The sequence below is a fragment of the Pelodiscus sinensis genome, chromosome 1, assembly GCF_049634645.1.
Source record: "Pelodiscus sinensis isolate JC-2024 chromosome 1, ASM4963464v1, whole genome shotgun sequence".
Lineage (NCBI taxonomy): Eukaryota > Metazoa > Chordata > Testudines > Trionychidae > Pelodiscus > Pelodiscus sinensis.
In genome coordinates, this window is record NC_134711.1 from 191,057,599 (window position 1) to 191,083,756 (window position 26,158).

The 26,158-nt window shown below is 45.5% G+C and overlaps 1 protein-coding gene across 5 annotated transcripts in view; it reads right to left on the reverse strand.

Moving 5' to 3' along the window:
- LOC102445047 (cystathionine beta-synthase-like) overlaps window positions 1-24,047 on the reverse strand; it is a 56,516-nt gene extending 32,469 nt beyond the window's left edge. For 2 of the 5 annotated variants that reach the window (XM_075912406.1, XM_075912366.1), the window contains exons 1-4: window positions 23,890-24,047; window positions 8,237-8,445; window positions 5,851-5,957; window positions 4,578-4,712 (exon numbers count right to left, since the gene is read on the reverse strand). In XM_075912406.1, coding sequence (XP_075768521.1) covers window positions 4,578-4,712; window positions 5,851-5,957; window positions 8,237-8,442 — 448 coding nt within the window. In that variant the 5' untranslated portion in view covers window positions 8,443-8,445; window positions 23,890-24,047. Of the gene's footprint in view, window positions 1-4,577; window positions 4,713-5,850; window positions 5,958-8,236; window positions 8,446-13,209; window positions 13,229-15,479; window positions 15,514-23,724; window positions 23,744-23,889 lie in introns of those variants that run through there. The other 3 variants (XM_075912394.1, XM_075912374.1, XM_075912385.1) reach the window with 3 other exon arrangements.
- Window positions 24,048-26,158: the final 2,111 nt, after the last annotated feature.

A 26,158-nucleotide genomic window follows, 5' to 3' on the forward strand; every position in this document is an offset into this window, starting at 1 on the left:
GATTCTGGGATGTACATTTTGGTTCACCAAATAACGTCGATGTAAGGGCTCAAATGAAAGTTAGAGTCGCACTGATCACAATCCCTGTGTAACATGTACAGATACTATGTACGGGGTTTCATATGCAGGGCTCGACAAATGCACTCGCTCACGGCGAGTAGAATTTGCCAACTGGTGAGTGCAGGGGTGGACTGGCCCAGTGGGCCATCGTAACAGGCTGGCCAAAGCCCGCACTACAGGCAGCACGGCCCCATCCAATCCGCCAGCCGGGCGGAGGAACCGAGCGCTGCCAGGGAGGGGGAACGGTGTGCAGCTGCGGCGCGAGGAGGCGGGGTGCCGGCAGACTATTTTAAAGGGCTGCGGCAGCTCGGCTCTGTCCGAGTGTCCCCAGCAGCTGGCTGTGGTGCAGCCAGGCCCCACCCCATCCCACCGGCTCCAGTCCTGCCACGGCCCCAGCCCCCTCGCCGGTGAGAGACCGCTCCCGGCCGACAACCCGGCTCACTGTGCCCGCCCCACGCCCCATCTGGCTCCTGCCGTCCATTCCCCACGCCGCCCCATCACCCTGGATCCCCTGCTCTCCCTCTGGCTCTGTGCTGCCCTTGCACCCCGCACTCTGCTCCCCCTGATCCCTGCCCCCCCACTCTGTGCTGCCCGTTCCCTGCACTGCTCCTAGACCCCGATCCCTCTGCCCCTCCTGTTCCCCACATCCCATTCCCCATGCCTCCACCACACTCTGCACACTCCGTCCCTCTGGCTCTGTGCCTCCCGTTCCCCGCACCATCCCTGTCCCCTCTCCCCCACTGTTCCCTGCACCCCTCTGGCTCCGTGCTGTCTCTGCACCCTGTTTCCCCTGTGGGTCGGGAGTGAGAGGTGCTTGCCCATAGGGAGGGGCTGGACAGGCCAGGGAAAAGGCTGCTGTGACCCAGCAGCGAGTGAAAGGGGGAGTTCACTTGAAGTGTCTTTGCCTTTATGGAAAAAAGTGAATGAAAATACTATTTATAGGGTTAAAATGCTGGGACAAAAATGAAAAACAAACAAACAAAAACACTGCAAAATGCAAATGTGTAAAAGAAAACAAAAAAGAGGGGCGGAAATGTTTTGCTTGGGGCAGCAAAAAACCTAGAGGGGAAGGGGCTTGGCTGGGCTGTGGGGAGAGGAAAGGAGAGGAAAAATATGGGGAAGGGGCCTGTGCTGAGGGGAGGAGGTCAGGAGAAGAAAAAGAAAGGGGAAAGCACCAAGGGATAGGGGTGCAGGAGACACAAATGCCAGGGGGCCAAGTGCAGACAATGAGGAAAAGGGCAGGAGGGGAGATGTCAGTGGGAGGGGGGGAAAACAGGGTGATGCTGGGAGAGGAGAGGGTAAGGGCACTGAGAGAAGGCTTGAAAGAAGGGGTGGGCATGAGGAAGGTGGAGATGGAGCAAGGCATGTGAGAGCACAGGGTCATGAGGGGAATGGGGGCAGAGGGTGCTGAGGGGGTGGGTATCAGGGAAAAAGGCAAAGGGGGCAGGGGCAGTGAGGGAAGGGGGAGGCACCAGGAGGGTGCAGGTGCCAGGAGATTCTGGGGGTGAATCAGAAGGGCAGGCACCTGCAAAGGATGAACCAGCACCAGAGGAAAGAGGCACGGCAGCTGTAGAGGGAGGTGTTAGATGAGAGGATGAGGAGGGGTAGCTCACATGATCAGAGTGGGGCTACTGGAGGAGTGGGCACAGGGGGGAGAGAAAGGCTGGTGGAGGAGGGGCAGGTCTCAGGAGGGCTGAGGGCAGTGAGAAGGGCAGGAGTCAGGACAGCAGAGTAGAGTGAGGGGTTGGGGGACAGCAGGCACCAGGGGAGCTGATGGAGGAAGGGGAGGAGACATGGCAACAGAGGGAAAAGGTAGATATTTATAAGATATTAATAACTTGGGTGAGATTTATTAAGAACATATTAGTAATTACTGTTCTTATTCTTATTAGGAATTTATGCTATAAAAAAACAACACTTTTTGGGGGCGAGTCCCTTTTTTGTCTGGCGAGTAGGATTTTCCAGAATTTGTCAAGCCCTGTTCATATGTATACTGAAAAATTCTTTAAGTCTGTGTCAAGACTGATGAAAAGCTGACTCCGTCAGAGAGAAGTCTCTCCACCTGTCTAGTCTCACAAATTTAGTGTAGTCTTGTCCATGACAGTTTCCCTACCATTAATCAGAACTGAATGTAAAGGAAGGTTTGTAAAGAAGAAAAAGAAATGCAGGAGGGTTATCAGAGAACCTTATCTGAAGGAGTGGAACAATACTTGGGTATATTGGGAAGAGAAGGGCTGGGACATTCTTTACTGAGGAAGTAAGAGGACAGCGCTTTTGTTTCATGAAAAAGGGAGTTTCAACCAGGTTTGACTGAAAATGCTACAGAGGATCTTGGGTGAGGAAAGTTTCTGTAGATGGGAGGTTAAGTTGTTAGGTAAGTTTAGCCTCTAGAAAGTGAGTTACAATTTTGGGTTATAGGTAGCCATTCATTTCCAGATTATCACCTGAATCTCTGGGACTGTCATAATAAACTTATTCTTGTTTTCACTATGACTCAGTGCTACGGTGTTAAACAAAGCACTGGTAGCCAGTTGACTTTTACAAGCTGGTGTATATGCTTCCTTTGGGAACAAAAGACCTGGTATTTCTGCAAGTGTTCAGGGCACAAGGGGCTGGATACTACAGGGAATGCTCGGAGAGGGCTCAGAAGATAGTGCATGCCTGTGGCTATCAGTCCAGTCAGAAGGCCTGCAGAGGCCTGGAAGGCAGTGCTTTTGCTGCCACAAGTTGTTAGTGTCAGGGAGCTGATCTGTAACAGGCACTGGCAAGACTCTCTAAGGGCAGGTGGTGCTTGTGTGCCTCACAAACCTGGGTACCCCTGGAGAGCATCACAGCTTCTGGCCCTTGCCTCCTTTCTTTATTCATTTCCAGTGAAACAAGACAGTCTTCACAGGGAGACGTCCTTTACCCTGCACATTCCTCTTGGTCTTTGCCATTCTACCCCATAGCAAGAGGGACATTCTGATTATGACACCTAGACCTGTTTGGTGTCATAGAATACCGTGTCAGATACAGCCAGCGATGATAACATATGTGAAGAGCAGTGTTCCCTGTACGCTGTGCACTTGGGCAGCCACTCAGGAAAGATTCAAATGCTGGCCAGCTGATTAGCAGAGCACATACAGAAAGGTTTTTTTGTTTTTACTGGTGGTGCGCATTCACACATCTCTGTGCACATAAAATTTATTCTGCACATGGATAGAAAGATTACTGGAAACATTAGTAAGGAGTCAGAAGCATAAAAAAATAGAGACCCAAACTTCTAGGTTTCAAAAGTGGGATTCCATCTGCCGTTCCGGCCTTTAAAGAGTGGGTGCTGAAAACAGCTGTATTGTAGACAGTTACCCAGTGTTTCCTAAGAGGCTGTCATGGGAGTATCACAGGCTCTAACTTTTAGGCTACTTGTCTTCTTCCTTTCCAGACCTTGCTCCTGCTCATGTTGCAGAGCTGTACAAAATTAACTTGCGCTGAGCTATCAACAGCTCTTGCAAGCTACGCAGGGCCGAGCTACGCCAGCACTTAGATGGGACACCTCCAAAGAACTGCTGTGTGTCTTGGACTCATGTGGCTCTTTCCACAACTGCAACTACCTGGAGATTATGCCTTCCTCTGAAGCATCCAGCATCAGCCACTGTCTGAGACAGGATGCTGGACCACTGATCTAGTCCTAAGGTACGTCTAGTCTACCGCGTTTTGTCGACGGAAGTTTTGTCGACAGATACTGTCGACAAAACTTCCGTCGACAATTTGCGTCCAGACACATGGAGTTCTGTCGACAAAGCAAGCCGCTTTGTCGACAGAACTCCGTAGTCTGGACGCAGTGTTACAGGCAATAACACCTTCTGTCGACAGAGTTCTGTCGACAGAAAGTGTTATGCCTCGTAAAATGAGGTATACCAGCGTCGACAAAACCGCGGAGTTCTGTCGACGTTATGTCGACAGAACTCCGCGGTAGTGTAGATGCTGGTATTGTTTTGTCGACAAAAGTCCACTTTTGTCGACAAAACTAGGTAGTCTAGACACACCCCTACAGAGTAAGGGGCAGGAAAGATGATGTAGTAGACAGAGCACTGTTTTGATATTTAGAAAACCTCAGTCTGATTTCCAGCTCAGCCTCAGACTTGTGACCTTGGGGCAATCACTTCCAATCTCTGCGGACATAAAGGAGAATATTTCCCTACCTGGCCTGGATACAGTGAGGATAAAGAAATCCACTAATAATTGTGAGGTGTCAAGACACTAATTCCTGTATACATAAAAATAAGCAATAAACCCTGTAACTAACACTTCTTCCCACCCACTCTGAGCAGCAGCAAGCATCATATATTCCTTCTTCAGACACTGAGCTGGAAACATAACTGCTGAGAGGTTCTCTCTGTCACGTAAGGATGAATTTTCTCTTTTGAACGAGAAAACTTCTCTGGTCTCTGACCCCCTCTCCAATTTGGTCTAAAGGTTTCTGTGGAACATGTCCCCCCTGTTGCTTAGCTATCTCACTGTGACCTAGAAATTCCTACCTGTGTTTCCTGACGTTGGCTCAATGATCGTGTCCCCAGGTTTCAAAATCCCAGCTCTTTCTGCATCCTCTACCATCCTCAGGCTGATTCGATCCTTTACGCTCCCCCCAGCATTAAAGTACTCGCACTTTGCCACTGAAAACAGAAAAGTCATGCAAATGTGCACGCGCGCATATATATATTTTAAGCAGCACTAGAGTAGGCGTATCAAACTCATGGCCTGCAGGCCATCAATGGACTCCTCTCCCAGGCCACAGGAACTCCTGGGCCTGACAGGACAAATGTTAGGGCCATGAGTTTGAGACCCCTGCACTACAGCATTCACCAGAGGAATTCCAAGTCTTTACTTTGATCCAAGCACACTTCAGCAAAGATCATTTCTGCCCAGTTAAACATACCCCACAAGACAAAGGGAGAGGCAACCCATGATACAATGGAGAAGTCTGTATCACTCGGGTCTTTGGCCAAGTTGTTGGCACATTTCACAGCTGAACACAAGAACAAGAAGCCTCACAGTGTGTCAGTTTCATCTTAACCAGTGGGTCTCTCCTTTTGTCCTCTCTTCTTTACTTGTCACTTGGAGATGGAGGATCAGAGAGGATGAAAACCTCATGCATAGCTCAGATCAGGAGACGGGGAGAGAGGGGGACAGGATTAGGGTGCTCTACCCAACATTAGACGGGACTTTTAAAAAAAGAGACCATTCCCTTGCCAATGAAAGATTGTTTACCACTGCATTTTCCACTGTGGGGGAACTGGATCTAAATGCTAAGAAGTCCTCCTTTAATTTGATCTCATTTCCCCACGTTTCAGCCCTTTGAACAACAGTAAACAACATGTTTATCTTTTGTGATGATATCCTCCACGTACTTTTACATTATTACCATGCAGCAGTCACTATGTTGCCAAACTACAGACTGTAGATTGTTCTTTTAAATCTTTCCTAGGAAGTTTGTTTGTTCTTTTAACTCTAAAAGGGAAGTTTCATTATAAGAGGTCTATTTTTGATCTGTGGTTTGCTTTTTGTTTACCTGCATGAGCGCTGGGGAAAGGAGATGTAGAGGTAGTGAAAACACAGAAACCCAAAAAACTAAAGATGGGTTTTTTTGGAGGGGCAACTGAAACAGAGGGGGAAAAAAAAACCTTTCATTTTTGCCAGTTTTTCCATGGGAATAAAAAGCATTTCACAATCAGTTCTTGTGAGCACAGTTAAATAAGGTAATTCCGATTCCTGAAGATAAATATCTTTAACTAAACTGTAGCAGATACTCACAGAGATCACACTTAAGACCAAACAACTTTCCAATTCTGTTGATTTGCACCATCGGAGTATCACCAATTTTCTTCAGAATGTTTGGCAGGATTTTTGGAGACTTTGACCTAATACACACACATGCACAGACAGTTATTTCTTGCTGTGACACTGGAAGGTCACATGATTGATTTTGATGTCATGTTTAAACATTTAGAAGTTCACAATAGAAAGGCATTTAGAGAACAGCACAACTCTGATCTAAAAACTTCTGGAGTAATCAGACATCAATGAAATGGTGCAGATAGCACAAAGTATATGTATTTGCATCACATACAGGTTGAACCTCTAAAAACGGGGACACTCTGTTCCGGAAACCAGAGCGAGATGAGAGCTCTGGTGGCCAGGAGTCGGGCAGCAAAGAGGGAGAGGAGGTGTCAGCCAGGAGTTAGGCAACAGGGGGAACAGGAGGGGCTGGCAGCCTTGGTAGACTGGGCAGTGGCCGGTAACTGGGACCAGGAGTGGAGCTGAATAGGTGGGGCCAGAATTGACCTCTCCTGGTCCAGCAAATTCCCTCATTCAGAACCAGTCAGGTCCTGAGGGTGCTGGACCAGGGAGGTCCAACCTGTAATTTATTGCAGTCGTTACCAACCACTTGATTTAATTTAATTATTCACCTACTCAGGGTAACTGCTTAACAGGTTACTTAACATGAGTTAACTCTAGGTCATGAAGCTTCACGTCAGCTTCTTTAAGAAAAAGGCTAATGGGAAAGGCATGTTCTTTGTTTAGAAGAGCCATTGGAAAAGCTTGGAATGGGAACTGTTAATTTTAAGGAAAAAGATGAAAAGGAGTTCTCTGCATCTCAAATTAGTCATTTAGTGGTGTAGAGAAGGAAAGGAATTTTTTAAAGATTTCAGATGTTTTCTCCTTCCAGCAGATAAGAGACTACAATAAAAAAAGCATTTTCACTGGAGAAAGATATGCGGGAGGTGGTGGTGAAGATAAAGAATGATCCCTAGGTCAAAGGCAAGAGCTACAAAGCTACAATCCATAGCCTGCTAGGTTCTTACTATCTGAAGGAGTTTAGCATAAATGTCAGTCCTACCAGGGAAAATGAATGCTCCAGTCATCTCTGCTGAGCATGCATACATACACTCCATCAATGCCATGACCACTCCAAACCATGGTTTGTCAAAAAAAAAAAAAAAGCAGACTGGAAAGAGTTGGACTAGATCACTGATTTTCAGCCTGTGATCTGTGGACCCTGGCTGTCTGCAAACTATGTCTATAAGGGGTCCACAAAAGATAGTTATTACCACAGAACAGTGATTTTTCCAATCTAGGGTCCACACACTATGTATAAGATTTCCAAAGGGGTCCACACCGCTATTTGAAAATTTTTAGGGGCAACTGGTGAGGAGTCACAGGGAGAGCCACCATCCCCGTGACCACTCCTTCCGCAGGACTCCTCCCCATGCCACTGCTAGGCTGGGGGAGGCCTGGACAACTTCCCCTCTGCTCCAGACCCTCTGCCTTTGTATTGCCCCAGGCTCTGCTCAGCCTCTGCTCGGTCCTTGAGTGCCATCCTCCCACTCTGCCCCCTCCCCAAGCAATGCAGCACAGGGGACTACCGTGGCCATGGGTTTGACACTGGCAGCAGCATTCAACCCCCTCTCCCCCTCCCCCAATTCACTGGCAGTGGCAGGGAGAAGTAGAGCAACATGGCCCTAGCCTGCTCTGCTCCCCGGATCACACCACACTGCTTCATGCAGGTGAACATGGGGGTGGTCCAGCACTCTCCCCTGATTGACGTAGCCAGGAGCCAGGGAAGCAGAGTGAGCTAGGGACACAGCTCCAGTTTCCCTTGCTGTTGCTATTGAGTGCAAGGCCCCCCCACGCTAGTCCCCTGGGCCACTCAGAGGCTCGGGCTCCTTGCCCCTCCCACACACGTGTGTAAGGCTGTAAGAAGCTATGAAATGCTGAGCACAGATTAATGCCACAATTATAGGTAAGTGTGACCAAATTCCTGGGTAATTTAGTCACTTCTTGCCTACATTTTTTGGGTATGTTGAACTAGCACCATTTAGGGAAGATGAAAGTGAACGGGTAAAAATGGGAAAGCAAAGAAAACGGTCTTTTTTAAGGCCAACACAAAGGATGACATCTTGACCCCATTAAAGTTAGTAAGAATTTGATTCTTCTATAACATATGATCAGTTTAAACATATCAGTTGAGCTTGTGCCTGTAATTTATAGGCATCAGATACAAAAGTGTTCAAATGCAGAATCAGGCCAATTTAACTAATACAGTTACAAAAATCCATACCTTTAGTTAGCCCTGTGAAGGGACAAGATCTTGGTTAGCACTGAAAGGCAACAAGGGAAAAAAAAAGGTATCACTTACCAAGAGGTGTGATAATGAGGGGATTCAGAGAGGGGTTTCCCCAACTCCCAGGTACATTTGCTAGGGGTATCAGGTCGGATCCACTTTCTCTCCTCATTGACACTTCCAGGCTCCCTCTCCAGCCCTCCATTCAGCAGGCAGTTGGCAGACAAGCGAGGGCAGGAACTGGTGTCCATCTCTGCTTCAGGAGGAACTGAAGGCATCATATCCTTTGACAAGAGAAGATCCTGCCATTATTCAAGACCCACTCAGCACTCTCCAAGAAGCGAAAGGACTACATGCAGGGGACTTTACAGGTGCAGCAGCCTACTTTAAACCATATTGTGTCATGATAAGAGAAATGTAGGGTGACACCACACACTGTTACTGTCTTGCCTGCACTATGTGACACACAGGTTGAAGCCTTCTGGAATCTCCAGCTTCCCTCATCTCTTCAGCCCATCAGTGGAAGGGCTCAGCTCCACAGTGTCCTGATATCAAGCCCCTGTGAGACACCATGGCTAGCAGCTCCAGCTGCATGTTTAGACTAAGAACTTCTGAGATCTAACATTGGCTCAGCTGCTAAATCTCTATGGAGGGTTGGGCAAATAAGCGAACCTCAGGCCACGTCTATATTACCACTCATGTAAGCAAAACTTCTCAGGAGTGTGGAAAACACACCTCCCTGAGCAACACAAAGGTTCTCCCTGCTCCACCTGGCACTGCAGTCATATAATTAGGAGCACAGATATTCCATGGGAAGAAGAAATCTGGAAAGCAGTAATGCCAAAAATGAACTAGAAATAACATTGGACAGCAATTACGTGAGTCTGCAATGTGATGTGTTAGCAAAAAAAGCCATTGCACTTTTAAGCAGTAAAGATACAGCATAACAGAGCAGTACATACCATTTCTCTATGTGTCACTCTTGTGAACACACTTGGAATATTGTGTTAAAATTTCTGGACATTTCCCTATCAGAAATTTATTAACAGGAAGAAGTTGAGAGAATAGCAAAAAATGATAGAAAATAAAGGTTCTGTCTTATGAATCAAAGATTTTTAAAATAGGTAAGATAAAAGTTGTGCCGGCATAAGGGGCAGGGTGCACCATGCTAAGTCAACAAGAGAGCTTCTCCTGCTGACACAGCTGCCCCCATTGAGATTATATGATTCAAGCCAAGAAGAGCTTAGACCTGAAATGGGAAGTTGGGCCTGATTTTGGTGTAGCAATGAGTGGCCACACTTGTGGCCATATAGGCTGTGAAGACAGGCTGGTATGTATTAGAACAGCAATTCTCAAACTGTTGGTCCAAACCCCATACACAAATAAATCAGGGGTCACCAGGGCTGGTATTAAACTTGCAGAGACTCAGGACTAAAGCTTGAGCTTCATCACCCAGAGCCAAAACCAGAACCTTTGGGTTTCAGCCCAGGGGTTGGGGGGGGGGGGAGGGGAGAGATTAAGGTTACAGGCCTCCCCTGCCAGCTTGGGGGTAGCGTAGTAATTTTTGTCAGACGAGGGTCACAGTACAATGATGTTTAAGAGCCCTGAATTAGAAGATCTCACAGTTTATAGCAGGCAGTCTCCAAAGGTCAGGAGACTGATCAAGTAGTGTAACTGTCAGGAAGACTCCCTCTCCCTCCCATCCTAAGAAAACCATACACAAACAACCCACCATGACCGTCTCCCCCTAGAATCTCCCCATCCCAAACAGATAGCTGGCAGATGTATAACCTGTTGGATGATCAGACAGCAGTGCAGATCCACTTTAGGAGGAGCTGCATTTACCCTCCCAGCCAGATAACATGGCTGTGCTGTGAGCAGTGGTGAAGCGAGGGGGCGGGGCAGGGCAAATGGGGATGGTCATGTTAAAGAAACGGTTTGTTTCACTACAAAGCAGGAGAGATCCTCACATTACAGGTGAAAGTGTGTGAGTGGTCACAGTATAACTGGCCTGGCAACCCGGATAACTCTGCCTCCGGGGATGGAAAGGGAATTGGCACACACCCTCTCTGTAGCAAGGCAATGAGAGAAACTAACCCTGAGGTGGAGAGAAACGCTAACAAAATCCACAAAGAAAAATAAAGCCGGGATCCTGAATTGTTTCCAACACACACAGCTCCACAGGACACCGCAGCAGGGGGTCACAGACAATTATATGAAGGCTTATCACTGACTAGATTTCTTGTGAGAGTCACTAACGTCCATGAGGAGTGTGGAGTCAATTCCACGCAGGTGGTTAAAATTTTAAGTTGAGTCTACAACACCCCCAGTGACACAGCTACAGCTCCCTCCTTCCCCCAAAAGCGGCGTCCTTTTCAAATGCCTTCTCATGGTAGGGAACATAAGAAACCTCATTGTTTGAATATAGATTTTAAAAGGATTATAAACCCACCACATTTGATAGACATGACAGGATTTCCTTTTGTTCTAGAAGTTACATTTTCTAAAGATGCTGAAACCAGACCCTCAAACCTCTAATTTTCTGGAGGATAAACAGAATCTCAGATCCCAATTGCCAGATCCAGATTTTCCTCCTTGCTACATTCCTGGCCCCATATCAGAATGGCTTTAGCCATTCTTGTGATAGACTCCTGCCGTTGGGAGCTGTGTCACAACAGAAGCTAACCTCGTGAAACTTTGGAGCCAGAGAATCTAAACCCTTCCCCTGATTCGGCCTTGAAGTTGAACACCAACCAAAACCTAATTTGGATTACAGTACTCACTTCATTTTATCCCCATTATTTCCCTTTAGACCCTTGCCCAAATCTCTGTCCAGACTAAATCTAGAAGGACAACATTTGACAGTGCATACCAAGGTGATAGAAATGTAGCCGTGTTAGTCTGGGGTAGCTGAAACAAAATACAGGACTATGCTGCACTTTAAAGACTAACAAGATGGTTTATTAGATGATGAGCTTTCGTGGGCCAGACCCACTTCCTCAGATCAAATAGTGGAAGAAAATAGTCACAACCATATATACCAAAGGATACAATTAAAAAAAAAGTGAACACATATGAAAGGACAAATCACATTTCAGAACAGAAGGGGGATGGGGGGGGGTGGGTGGGAAGGAAGGTAAATGTCTGTGAGCTAATGGTATTAGAGATGATAATTGGGGAAGCTATCTTTGTAAAGGACACTGTCTCAACGACTTAATTACCTGCATCCTGCTCCAGAAGCCTTTTAAATCTGCACTTGAAAGGGAATCCTCTGAACAGTCATTCATGCTAAAATTCGACACCCTACCTGTCGGTCTCAACGAAGACACCAACTATCTTACCCATTACAAAGATAGCTTCCCCAATTATCACCTCTAATACCATTAGCTCACAGACATTTACCTTCCTTCCCACCCCCTCCCCGACAACCCCGTTCTGAAATGTGATTTGTCCTTTTCATATGTGTTCACTTTTTTTAATTGTATCCTTTGGTATATATGGTTGTGACTATTTTCTTCCACTATTTGATCTGAGGAAGTGGGTCTGGCCCATGAAAGCTCATCATCTAATAAACCATCTTGTTAGTCTTTAAAGTACTACATAGTCCTGTATTTCATTCCAAGGTGTGCATCTGTATTAGGGTTTCATTCAGCATGGAAAGCAAATGATTTGAGCTGTTATGATCTTCATTTGTCTTAACTTTATTAGCTGCTTTATTAGCTGCTTCCATAATGCATTAGCCATCTGCAATGGGTGAATACTGGCAGCAAAAAATGTTGGAAAAGCTTCATGTGGTATTTTCTTCTGCAGACTTCTATAGAGCCAGGCTCAAAACCCAGATAAATTCACTCACACATCGGTGACTGGCCAAGACTGAGAAGTGACTTGTTATTTTTGCGTGCCTATCTTAACAACTAAAAAGAGCTTGAGGTTTTTTGGGAAGTGGTGATATCCACTTTCTAAAACAGTTCCCTTTTAAGGTCTCAAATTGGCCATCCAAAATCTATTAGTCAGTCACTCAGAAATGTTTAGCCAGTGTGTTTCTGCCCTGCAGAGGTTCTGGCCTTGGGAGAGAAGGTGATATGCCTCAATCAGGACCTTACTGGCAGAGCAGTGTGGGAAAGGTTGGACAACAGCTGGCTACAATAGACTTGGCTCTGTCCTCTCAATTTCACCCTTATCCTGCCTGCTCATTCTACCCCTCAGATGAAAGAATCTGTCTGAAGTGCAGGCAAATGGCACACATCCTGAAAATAAAATTTCCATGCACAAACGTTCTTTCAGTCACAAGAAAGATATTCTAATTGGCTTTCAGGGCAAATTACATCTTGACACACTATGAAGGTAGTCCCGCTGATTTCAAGAGAGGGCAGAATTTGGCCCTTTTAAAATATGGAAACAAATTATGCTAGACAAATACCTCACAGATCCTACAACAACCCCTTCCCCAAAGGGCTCATCAGATAATTGTATCCATATTCTGCTGCATTTATCGTATGTTAGACTTTAGTCTAAGATTGCCAAGTCTGCTGCTGATACTATACCCAAGATTAAACACTCTCCCACTTAATTTCTCAGAAACTCATTGTAGGCCTATAGGAGTATAGCTAGAAGTGAAAGCCTCCCAGTTTGCCATGTTCCTGTGCATGGATTTAATTAAAGAGACCATGATCAAAGTGGATTATTTCTACTGGGCTTCAGGGCATGGGGGGGGGAGGTGTTAAAATATCACACCACAAAGCCCTTTGTATTAGGCTGAAGATACTGCAGGAGATGGTGGTATTGGTAGAGTGACCATCCCATTGCGTGACTCCCTTATTGCATAGATTTGTTACATAAGTAATTTAAGGCTCAGCTGAATCAAATATTTGCAGAGCAGCATTAAGCAATGTAACTGTTGATTAAACTGGGTTTTCAGTGCAGATTTCAGCCTGAAAAAACTGAGCTTTAACAAGCTAAAGATTCACCTTTTGTGCTGTCCTAAGACTTCAGTGAATTGTACATCTGCAATAAAAATTATGGATAGGACTTCTGGTTAAAGGCTTTACCTGATATAAACGTAAGTATTCAGTAGTTTCTCCCCCTGCAGGCCTTTGTTTTTGAACTTGTAACACAGGTAAGCATGTGCCAGGAAGAATTGAGCAAGCTTCTGGAAAGGGAAAAGTTCATTAAGGAAAAAGCAAATGCTTGCCACATATTGGCACAAAGATGTTTTACTGAAAAGAAGGTTCAAAGTATTCTGTGCAAGGCGGGGGGGGGGGGGGGGGGGAGGTTAAAAACCACAGTAGCCAGTTCTTCCTCACTCCAATTTTTCAAAACTTATTATTAAACCAGTCTGGACAAATATTAGTTGCTGTCCAGACTGGTTTAAATATTGATGCTGTTAATGTTGAGTTTCAAATTAAAGTTCATTTCAGTTGCACATGCACAGCGTTCCACAAATAGATTTTAAAAACAGATGTACTGAAATGTATTACAACTAATAAGCACTATTTTACATCTTAAATTGAAGCTTGAGATAATTATATAGCTTGAGAGCAATAGAAATGAATGCGGGAGGAGAGAGGGAAGGAATCCACAACGTGCTAAAGGAAGTGATATTTCTCTGAAATATTGTTGAAAATAAAGTACTGTCCTTTATTTTTCATGTGGTTTTCCCTTAGCTCTATCCAACAAAAGTGGTTACATCATATTATTGTGTTGCTGTAACAAAGTTCTTCCATTGGCAGGAGACAAATTCTGGTGTAAATGTATGCACAACTAGGATGACAAGTCAGCTTAATCCAAACTGGCAGAGCAGACCCCAACAATGAGCAGAGGAAGTCAGATTTACAGTTGGCAATTCTTACTCCAATGGCCTGGAGGAAAAGTTGCAGTCCTACTGAAGGCACTGATAGGGCTACCAAACGTAGGTGTTGAGAGACACACAGAACTAAGCAACCCAACAAACTTCTCCAATTGAGCCATTTGAAGAAAACTCCATAAGGAAAAAGCATCCTTTTGGTTCCTCCCATGGAGAAGGAACAATCAAGCCCAAACATATCATGGAAGAGATCTACTGAAAGTTCTTTTCAGTTGTAAGCTAGTGCTGTCTGCATGTATACAAATGAAGTGTCTGAAGTTAGAAGGCAAAGTCTAAAAGTGGCACTCCTGGCTTTATAAACTAGTCTAAGCATTTAGATGAAACAAATACATTAATTTCTCAAAGTCCGGGCAACTGTTTAAGAAAGCATGTTTGGGATTTTTTCCAAGCCTTCATAGCTATATGTTCAGCAGCTAGAAAAAGTATCTTTAAGTCTAAAATGATCCATGTTTTTGTCAAATATTTTAATGACTACTTTCATGATTGTATAACATCCAAGCACAATGGATCCTCAAACCTGATCTGCGTCCCTTGAGGCCACTATGAATATAAATATGTAAAACAAATATCTACAGATACACAGCATGTATTTAATAACTGGAGAGCCACAAGACATAGTGGAATCACATGATTCTAAAATGTTATAGATCATGCACCCCTGATAAAATCCTGCCTTTGGCCCACCACCCACCTTCCTGGAGCTGATTCTAAGACTTTACATAGTTTTAAATGAAGTGTTTTTTATTTCTCCCAAATATGAATGACCTTCTGTGAGAGCCTACAAACAAACCAAAGCATATACGTAAACTAAGGATGTTAAATTGCGGTTACTGAGCTAATTTATAGTCGACACAATTTGTATCAACTATACGATTAGTCGATAGAACCGCTCTGCAGAGCCACGGCGGTAGCTCTGGGAATCACCCATGCTGCAGCTCTGCATTTTAAATGTAGTAAGAGCCTGCATTTTAAATGCAGGAAGTAAGAGGCACAGCATTCATGTGAGCCAGGACTCCAAGCTGGGACTGCTCTCATAGAGGCAGCAAAGGGGGTTGAGAGTGTCACAGGGAGCATGGGGAATCAAGCAATCCCTGCTACCCCATGTTCCCACTGTAGCGCTTCAGTCTTTGAAATGTAGAAAGAGCCCTTATGTTAATTGTTAGAAGTTTTTAGGACTTCCTGAGACATATGCAGGTATATATATGATAGAAAAAACAGATGGCACCTAGGTACACACACAAGACTTTGTGCCTACAGAATTTAAGTTGGTATAATTTCTATTTACAAAGCTCACCAAGGGAGAACATTTTGCTCTGGCACAGCCAATACCTTTTCTATACTCAAACAAGGAAGAAGACGGGCAGAGTTTTGCGCAAACGGAAGGGATTTGGTTATTCAATTAGTCATGATCCTACATGTTTCTGTAAAAGAGTCAATTATGAACCTGATACTTACTTCCAAGGCCTTAAACTTCTTGCTTCAGGTGTCTTTGTTCTCCTTGGGGGGGGGGGGGGGGGGGGGGGGGGGAGAATTTTGAAAGATTCTTCTTAAAGAGAAAGCAATTTTATCAGTGTGCACAAAATGGAAACTACTAATACCAGCTTGGAAAAATACCACTTGGCTGGCTGCAGTGGATAAAGAACAGAAAAACTGCATATTGTAACAATAAACAGCAAAGAGACCGCTTCCATCATTGAACTCTGATTTCACAAAGAGCTGTTCAGCAATGGCTATGCTAGGGACCAGTCTACTGTCTTCCCCTTGCTGGAGCTCTGGACGATTTCAGATTATTCAGCCTGTATATAAAGCCTTTAAGGCTTGTTGCTACATCCCTTCCAGGTGTATAATGAATATGCTTGAATATTTGCTACAGAAGAGCTTGCATCTATGTGCTAGAGAAAAAGTAGATTGAAGAACCAGAAAACTCTGCTTCATACTAACAGGTAGACCCCAAAAATACCTACCACCAGGAGCCTTGCTTTGTCAGTAAGGGGGTGTGTCTTCTTAACCAGTTATAATAAAAGTTCCTAGGAAGAGCTATATTTGCTGGAAAAAGCCAAGTTTTGAGCTTCTCTCCCACAGAGTGTAAAGAAAGAGAAAGCCATTTTAAATAATGTCTAAAGACGAATCTATTTTTTAATAATAGGAAGAATACCAAGGTAGAAAGAGTTAGCTATCACAGCTGCCAAAAGGTTTATCCTAAAACATAACATTATTTCTAAAAAGACCCTTCCCACAAAAGAATGGGGTGTTGGCATTCAGTGAGGACACAAACATCCATAAAGATTTAATATTCACTGGGCCTGGTTCTAAAAAGTTAATGCATACTTCTTTTCTTAAAGAGGCACCCCATATCTGTGTGTTACTGCTCAATCCACACACAGAGACAGAGACCTTCATCATCCTGAGGATCAGCCTTCTATTAGTGCAAAGTGAGGATGTAAGCAACTACTCAAGTAGTCAACTAACTACCCAATAAACTTAGGCTTGTCAGGTACTACTTGATTATTTGCTTTCCCCTCTCCCTGGCTGCCTCTATATTAGAGGCAGCAAGCGGGGAGGAGGGAAGCAGAAGCTGGTGCTGGGGGGAGTTGGCTTAAAAGCCATTTCCCCCCAGCACCATCTCTGCAGTGCGGGGGGAGGGAAGAGGCCAAGGGAGGCAGAGGCACAGAGGACTGGGACCAGTCTTTTGAAAGTCACATTCTAGAAATAAAGAATGGAAAGAAGAGTGCTCTAGTTAAGAATGCACCCTTCTCCCTGAGACTAGAAGATACTGTCCTGTTACATCCCAGGCAACAGTCAATTACTCCTCAGACCCCGGTGAAACAGAAGAAATGACCTGAGTCTCCTGTGGGTAGCAAAGCAGGAAAACAGAAAAATACGAGTGCTTATTAAGTTAGTATATAACTGTGGTTTTCCAAGAATCTTCTGGATCCGGTATTCAGACATTGTACCAATTGGTGACTTATAAAATACCCACAAGAGGCAGACTCAGGAAGGACTCTACAGCCATGACTCAGCATGCACTTCATCTTAAACTACTAGTCCACTTGAAGCCAAAGGGTCTGGCCATAGGCGTGCGCACAAGGTTGCGCCGGGTGTGCCCAGGCACACCCTAATGTCTCAGGCTGGCTAGCTGCTGGAGGAGGAGGGAGATTTGAGATGGGGTACCACAGTCCATCACTTTCCCCGCGGCCATCTACGGGGCACTTTGGGGCAGAAAGCACGCGTGCGCGGTGGAAGCAGCTGGAGCCCGACCAAAGATGCCAGACCAAGCCATTTTTTCACCCCGAGCCCCGCCCAGCCCGGCAGCACCACATGGCACCCTTTCTGCAGCTGGGGGAGCCCCCGCCTGGCCGCACTGCGTGGCTCCCCTTCTGCACCCGGGGCCCCGGCCCCATCCTCGGCCCCTCCCATTCTGGCAGCATCGCGTGGTGTCCCTCTGCGCCTGGGGCCGGGGTTCCAGCCCCAGCCTTGGCCCGGCAGCACCGTGCAGTGCCCCTTCTACCCCTGGGGCCACAGCCCCAACCCCAGCCCTGGCCCCAGCCTGGCAGCAATGCGCAGTGCTCCTTCTGCCCCAGGGGCCACGGTCCTGGCCCTGGCCCCGCCCATCTCGGCAGCACTGCACAGCGCCCCTTCTGCACCTGGGGGTGCTCCTGCCCGGCCCACTCAGGCTGCACCACACAGCGCCCCTTTTGCACCCGGGGACTCGTCCTTGGCCCCGCCTGGCCTGGCAGCACTGCATGGTGCCCCTTAAAGTGAGGCACCCCAGGCTAGGGCCCGGCCAGCCTGTAGCTTGGGCTGGCTCTGACTCCAGCCCGGCAAGCTGGAAGGCAGAAGCTGGCTTAGCCTAAGGTAAGGGAAAGGGAAAAAGAGAGGGAGAAAATAGGCAGGGGTGGGAGAGGAAGAGGCCTGTGCTGAGGAGAGTGGGGCAGGTCAGGAGAAGAAAGGGGAAAGCAGCAAGAAACAGGGTGGAGGAGAGACAAATGCCAGGGGGCCAAGTGGAGACAATGAGGAAAAGAGCAGGAGGGGAAGTGTCAGTGGGAGGGGAGACAGGGTGATGCTGGGAGAGGAGAAGGGAAGGGCATTGGGAGCTAAAGGGGGGAGGAGGAGGTGCTGGGAGAAGGCTTGAAAGAAGGGATGGAGCAAGACGTGTGAGGGCACGGGCATAAAGGAGAACGGGGGCAGAGGGTGGTGAGGGGGTGGACATCAGGGAAAAAGAGGGCAAAGGGGGAAGAGGCAGTGAGGGAAGGGGGAGCACCAGGAGGGTGCAGGGGTAAAGAGAAGTTGCAGGTGCCATGGGATTCTGGGTGTGAAGCAGAAGGGCAGACACCTGCAGGGGAGGGACCAGCACCAGAGGAGAAAGGCAGGGCAGGTGTGTAGAGGGAGGTGTTAGGAGAGGGGATGAGGAAGGGTAGCTCACATGATCAGAGTGGGGCTACTGGAGGAGTGGGCACAGGGGGGAGAGAAGGGCTGGTGGAGGGGGGCAGGTCTCAGGAAGGCTGAGGTCAGTGAGAAGGGCAGGAGTCAGGAGAGCAGAGGAGGGTGAGAGTTTGGGGGGGGGGGCAGCAGGCACAAGAGGAGCTGATGAAGCAAGGGGAGATTTGGCAGCAGAAGGAAAAGGTAGCGCTTTGTAAGATATTTATTAATAACAGTGGCACATCCAAACAAGCCACATGAACTCAGTTCTGGTGCACAGCACAAAATTCATTCTTCTCATGGGAGGAAACTCTTAGAGGGAACACTTCCCCCAGCCTCTCTATCCCTGAGTTAATGTCACACACATTGAATTAATGCAACTGCAGGATAGTTGCATGAGGGGGGGTTGGTGGGGGCCAAACTAATTCCTATTGGTAGGAGGATGGTGGGAAAAGTCTTTGGGGGGGGGGGGGGTGTCACATGACACCTTTAACTTCTGGTCATGTGTCCATCTTGCCCTGAGTGTTACCTCCAGAGGTTTGGGCAATGGGAGTCAGGGGTGTGGCTAATAGGGGTCAAAGTACATTTAAAAAAAATTCTTCAGGTGCACACCCTAATGTAATGTGCTGCGCATGCCTATGGGTCTGGCTCTCAGGTGCTTTCCTGGAGTGGAGCCTACCTGAATTACTCAGCTCCGTGCAAGAGGTGGGTCTCGAGACGGATAGGGTTTTTTTTTTTTTTTTTTTTAAGAGGATCCCAGAGTTCAAAGCTGTTCAGTCCAATCCTCTCTCTATAGTTTTATCCCACAGATAAAAATGCACAGGCATTTCACCACAGCAGTGTCATCCTTCTTCAGTGCTGCATTGCTATACAGGAGGCCCTCAACTTTCCACTCCCTGCACTTATAACAATTTTTGCAAGTGCAAAAGGGGCCAAAAACATCCGACTCACATACTTGGCCTGAATTTACAGCACCGCACAGCGCCTATCATCAATGAAAGCGATGAGGAGTCCTGTGGCACCTTATAGACTAACTGAAGTGTAGGAGCATAAGCTTTCGTGGGAAAAGACCCACTTCGTCAGATGCATGCACTATCATCAATGAGGGTTCAAGTTACGAGTAGGGTTGCCAGGTGTCCAGTATTTACCCGAACAGTCCGGTATTTTTGCCTCCTGTATGGTAAAAAAAATTCAGAGAATACCAGACACCTGAGATGTCCGGTATTCTCTGAATTTTTCCCTGGCAACCCTACAAACACTCAGCAGCTGGCCTCCCACCCCGGCCCCAGCCCCCATGCTTACCTGGCTCCACAAGGCTGCCTGCACAAAATGGCTGCCGGCCTAAAGACCTAGGGCAAGCAATGCTTTTCCCTGGGTCTTAGTGCTCAACCACTCGCCTGTATCTATCCCTGCACTCACTCTTAAAGGAGACATGCTGTTTTAATGCGGTTTTATTTTTCTTCTTAAGTCTTGGAGCCTTTTTCCTTCAACAGAATTTTTTCGGGGTGAAGTGGGGTGGGAGTCGGGGTGTTCAGTATTTTTATTTCAACCAATCTGGCAACCCTTGTTATGACACCCCCAACTTGCGACTCTTCCCCCGGAACCAATCACGTCACAAGCCAGGGGCCTCCTATATCCAAGTCCTCCTCTGTGGCTTGACATAAAACCTATCCTTTGCACCTGTCCATTTAACATTACAAAGATATTAAAACAAGGGTTGATGGCAAAGTAATGGTGAACGCAGGATGTAAGACTACCCAGAGCAAGTTCTGCAAAACCCTAATGCTTTGCAAAGAAAAGAGGGCTGCTTTGTACAGATCTGGAACAAGATGGACTGGTGTACTGAATAGTATGATAACGTCTCATGAAATGTGAGGGTATGTCAGATTACCTTGCTGATCTATCTGTTTTTTGTAGAGCTGTCAAGTGACTAACTGCAAACTCAATCAGGATTAATAGCAAACCTTAACTGCACTATTAAACAATATAATACCATTTATTTCAATATTTTGGGATGTCTTCTACATTTTCCAATATATTGATTTCAATTAGAACACAGTGTACAATGCTTACTATATTTTTATTACAAATATTTGCATGGTAATTCCAAGTACTCTAGTACAATTTCTGTCATGAAAGTTGACTTTACAAATGTAAAATTAGGCACAAAAAATTAGCTGCATTCAACCACCTCTCCCCCCCCCCCCCCCGGCCCCCAAAAAACAAAAACAAAAAAACAATGTAAAACTTTAGAGCTTACGAGTCCTCTCAGTCCTATTTTGTTTAAACTTGTTTGTCCTGAAAAATTGGCTGTTTGCATTTGCAGGAGAGAATGCACCCTACTTCTGTTCTCACTTTCAGGTGACATTATGGACAAGGAGTTCACATGGCACTTTAGCCAGCATCACAGGATATTTATATGCCAGATGCCCTTTCATATTTCAACCACCATTCCAGAGGACATGTATCTACACTGATGGTGGGTTCTACTCATTAACAATCCAGCAGTGTGAACCAACACAAGTTCATTTAATCTTTGAAAGAGATGCACCAGCGGAAGGCAAATTCTCTTTTTTTTTGGTGGCTCGGATTCTGTAGTTTCTCTTAGAGTGTTGCTCTTTTAAGACTTCTGAAAGCATGCTCTCCACTCCCAGATTTTGGATTTTTAAACTTTGGGTACTCTTAGACTTAGTATGCACAAAAACTTGAGCTAGTTCAACTAAAGGCTAAAACAGTGAAAACTCCTATTTGGATGTGTATATCTGTTTATACCTGGCTCTCCTTGTTTAAAAACCAAATTAAGCATATCTACATAAAGTTACACCAGCTTAACCATGTCAGTTTAAAAACCCAAAGAAACAAAACACACCCACAACAATGAGTCTTTTAGTTAAAGTTTAAGTCATTATGTTTCTCATGAAACAGTTGAGATTAGTGATAATGAGGACGAATCAGAAAAATTAACTCAGCAGCACTATTCTTTAAAAATTAAAAAAATTTCTAGAGTCTCTCTTTACAAATCATATGGCACAGAGACATTTTTGTAACCTAACACCTAATGAAATTTAAATGATTAGGAGCTACTAAACACTAATACTCTCACATTCAAATTTTAACGTAAAACTCTGTCTCTGTTATGCTTAGCACATTAAGGAAATAAGAACCTCTCCTTAGCATAGAGACATCACTGAAGCAAATTCACCAAAAAGTAGAGTTCTATCATAACAAATCCCCTGCAATAATTTCAAATGTGGAAAAAAACCCCACACCACCACAAAACACACTAAAAAAAACCAAACAGGTTTGTGTCAGTTTATTGGTAGAGCAGTGCTGTTCCATCACCAAGGTGACTGAAAGAAGAACGGAGATACACATCTCCTTTTCTAATCCCCCACACACTGGTATGTGCAAATTACAGACTTAAGAGTGCTGAGTCACTCTGTAAAATAGAATTACGGTAACCAAATCCCCCAAGCATTTGGAATAAAGATGATAAAACTTCAAGCAACAGCATGTAATTTCTCATTAAACTTTGTGCCTGTACACGGCGGGGTTTCCTTATTCCCAGAATTACTAGACTAAGAAACTCGAGTTTTATAAGAAACCCAGCAGCAGATGCCTGTTCCCCATCCCAATTTCTCTCTCCCCATTTCGATTTCAGCCTCATTACATATGATGTCACCAGGCTCTTGTCTCTCACTTTCCACTACTGCAGAATTTCTTTCCCATCATTCAATGCTCAGTCCTGACCCTGGATTCAGCAGAGTCCCATTGACAGAATTAGGACAAGTACTTATTTAATAGCAAATCACATGCCTAGGCACTTCATTAGATTAAAGCTAGCATGCACAGCACTTTGTAGGACCAGGCCCTTAGAAAGATAGGAATATAAAGACAAAATGAGAGACTATTTAAAAAGGAGAGGAATCAGATTACTGGTCAATTTAATAATGTTTTATTGGCATTATTATAATATTTTACTGTGAAGCACTCAAAGACCCAAACTGTATTCAGAGTCACTGCGGGCTGTATAAAACACATTCCCTACACACAAGTGTTGTAAGAAAACCATGTAAAAGCTCTCAGATTTTTGGTAGAGAGATGCCCAGAATGGTCAAAGAACTAATGCCAAGCCAGTATAAGGGATAAGGAGATAAACTGGAACACTAACACAAAGCATCCCTCAAACATGACCTGTGTGCCATCAACACAGGAAACCAGACTCCTACAGTAACAGATGTCAGCTTCCCAGTAGTCAATTCGCAGCCTTTCCCTCAAAACTTTGTGCTTCCTTCATTTCTTTACATTTTCAGTGGTTCACCCATAGAAATGCTAAGCTCTGGCCATGACCTTAATTAATATTATTTGCAAGCCATTCATTTATATAGAGTATTTCCTTCAGCCATCTGTTTTTCTACTCACACCTAGAAACAATAACTTCCAAATACATTTTAGAAGTAAACACACAGACCTGAGAAAAACAATATTTACTGTCCTTTTATCAGGGCAAGCACTACCAAGTTGAATAAAGCAAATAATTTTTTCATCCAACAATATTTCTCTGTACTATGAAGAAGACTGGTAAAGCAAATTAGAACATGATAACCTTTAAAAGATTAGAATGAAATACACTGCGAGAATTTTTCCAGAACAGAATCAGATCAAGCACTATGTACCCCTTGAACTGCAACTGGAGAAAGCTACCTACTGATCCTGTCTGCAAAAGCTATTTAGATCTCAAGTTTGAGCTAGATGCCTAAAGCAGATCCTGTTTCTAGTGCCGCATATTACCAGCACCAAGGATTTCAGCAAGACTTGGAATAAAAGATGATGACGGGAGCTTGGCACCTTGATGCCTCCATGTGCCATACTGGCAACTGGTTAAAGTCTCATGCACCAGCAGAACAGCTTCTGCCGATTGCAACCCGCACAAATGGTTTATTTTCCGCCGCTGATTTTCTAAAGACCGCAAGACAGAGTAACAAGAACTGGACGGCTTTGTTCCCCACCTCCAACTATTGCAGCATCAGCGTTCACCTTGCACCATCCAGCTAGCTAGAGAATCCGCTCTCCACGCCGCACCGGCATTTTGGGGAGGGAGGGAGAGAGAGGGGGGGATGTAACGATAGCGTAGGCAGGGGCACACAGGTCTTCTCCCCACCCACCCCCTTTTTTGCGGGGGGGGGGGTCTGTTTTGGAGCGTTTCGGGATGGGAGCGAAGAGCTGAACCCATCCATCGTAACGCCTACGGCATGGTACTGCCAGAGGGCAGAGCACCCACCTGCAGGGTGCAGCACAAGCTGATGCAATCATGAGGCAGTGGCAGGGAGGGCGCACACCCTCACAAAGACCACGCCGCTTTTAGGCAACAAGGGCGAAAGCGCCCGGGCGCACCGCTCCAGCCCACGCCCCTTCTCCCGCCCCCAGCCCTGCCACTTGCACCTACTTGGACCGGCGGGAAGAGAGCCGCAGCCTGGCCGCAGCGCGCGGGAGGGGGCGGCCCGGACCCCAGCAGCAGCCGCAGGCAGCACCCCCGGCGCGTGTGCGAAGGGAACCCGGCCAGTCGCTGCCCTCTCGAGCTTTTGGAGGGAGACGCGCGCTGATTGGCCGGGCCGTGGGCGGAGGGGGACACGCCCCGCCAATGGGAAAGCGGAGAGTCGCTCTCGGTGCTCACGTTCTCTCCGGTGCGTGTAGGGGAGATATGCGGCGGGGGGGGCACACGCAGCAGCGTGAGCTCACAGCGCGCTGCACCCAGCCTTCTAGCTGCCTGGTGAGAGGCCACGTCCTGGATCCATCCTTCTCTAGCCCGTCAGCTAAGCACCAGCATCCTCCCCCTACTCCCACCCATAACAGGCAGCCACGAGAAGAGGGGTTGGGGTTACAACTGATGAGCAGACAGGTGATTTGTGGTAAAGTTTCCTTTTTGGAACAGTCCTGTGCGGTAGAGCTATGACGCAATTAGAAATATCGCCACGGGAGCCCTGATAATAGGTAGCAGGTTTTAAACAAACAAAGGAAAATATTCTTCATGCAGCACACACTGTGAAACTCCGTGCCAGAGGATGTTATGAAGACCAGGATTTCAATAGGATCCAAAAAGGAGCTAGATGAATTCACAGAGATTAGGGTCATCCATATTTATTAGCCAGGATGGCTAGGAGTGGTGCTGGAAATGGATTACAGGAGAAGTGGACAACGGGAAAACTATCATGTACTTAGTTCAGGTGGTAACTCTTCATTATTGACTAACTCCTTCTTGTTTCCATAGTTTATTATTGACTGCTCAACAACGGAGCCAGCTCAGTTTCAGTAAGATGATGAACAGCCTAGCACAGCTGAATATGCAGAATTTTTAAGTACTCTCCCCATGGCCTTATGTTTCAAGGGTCTCTAATTCTGGATGGCTTGGCAGATGGATGAAAAGCATACATTAATGATTGTTAGGAAGTATCACCAACAAACATTCAAGTCACTCTCTGCAACATGAAAACTAGAAACTTACCAGTGGGCAGAACCACCACCAACTAAAAGGACAAAATAAATATTGTCTGTTCATGAGACATCAGATGCAGCACAGGAGACAAATTAAGAGTTCCCAAGTTTTGACTGTTCAGTAATCAGTCACACCCTGCTCACTTCTGTAAATTAGGGCTTATCTTCACACAAAGTTGTACTAGTTTAATTAAAAGTGCAATTTCAGATAGCCATATTGGAACAGAGTACTCAGATATAAACCTGTCCTACAGTAGTTTAATTTAGGTTAGCTGGAAACAGGTTTTAGTTAAACTGAAATAAGTCCCTAGGGCTGTCTAAACTACATCCCTTTTCTCAAAAAAGGGATGTAAATTAGACACATTGATATTGCAAATGAAATCAGGATTTAAATTTCCTGCGCTTCATTTTGGAGTACAGGATCTTTCGAAAAAGGGTTTTATTTTCTATTGATCCCTGTCTAAATGGCCGTTTTTCTTTTGAAAAGCCCCGTTTCAGAAAATACACGGCTGCCATTATGCAAATGAAGCACAGGAAATTTAAATCCCAGCTTCATTTGCAATAGCGAAGTGTCTAATTTACATCCCTTTTTTGAGAAAAGGGATGTAGTTTAGAGACAGTCTAGGAGAGTTGCTACATAGGACTGTAAGCTGATTGAAGTTACACCAGGTCAGTGTGTATGTGCAGACAAAGCCTAAGACTCTCTGCTGTCCTTGGATCTGTGTGCTAATTAGTTCAAACTGCAATGAGTGTATTTGACATAACACTCTTTTAAAGATTTTAAAAATAACACAGGCACAAAAGGATAATATGCAGATTAAACACCATTACAGCACAACACTACGGTACTGTTAAATAAGCACGGTAGATCATGTATTACAGGGCAGTACACTCCTGACAACTAAAAGAAAGACTGGACCCATCACTCTCACACACACAATCAGGAGATACAAATTTTGCTGATTTCCATGTATATGACTTACCATTGTTGGCAACTGTTAAAATAACTGTGGGAAAATAGAGACTACAGTAGACAAAAATGTCTTGCTGATTAGTCTACCTACCAGCTCAAACATATTTATGTATATACAAAGTAAACAGTTCTCTAAGTTTGTGGTATATCAATTTACTCAGGGAAGAGAAATAGATATATACTATTTCTAGTTACAATGAATTTAATTAGAACCAACTTTTAGGAATGCTTTCAAAAATCACTATCTAGA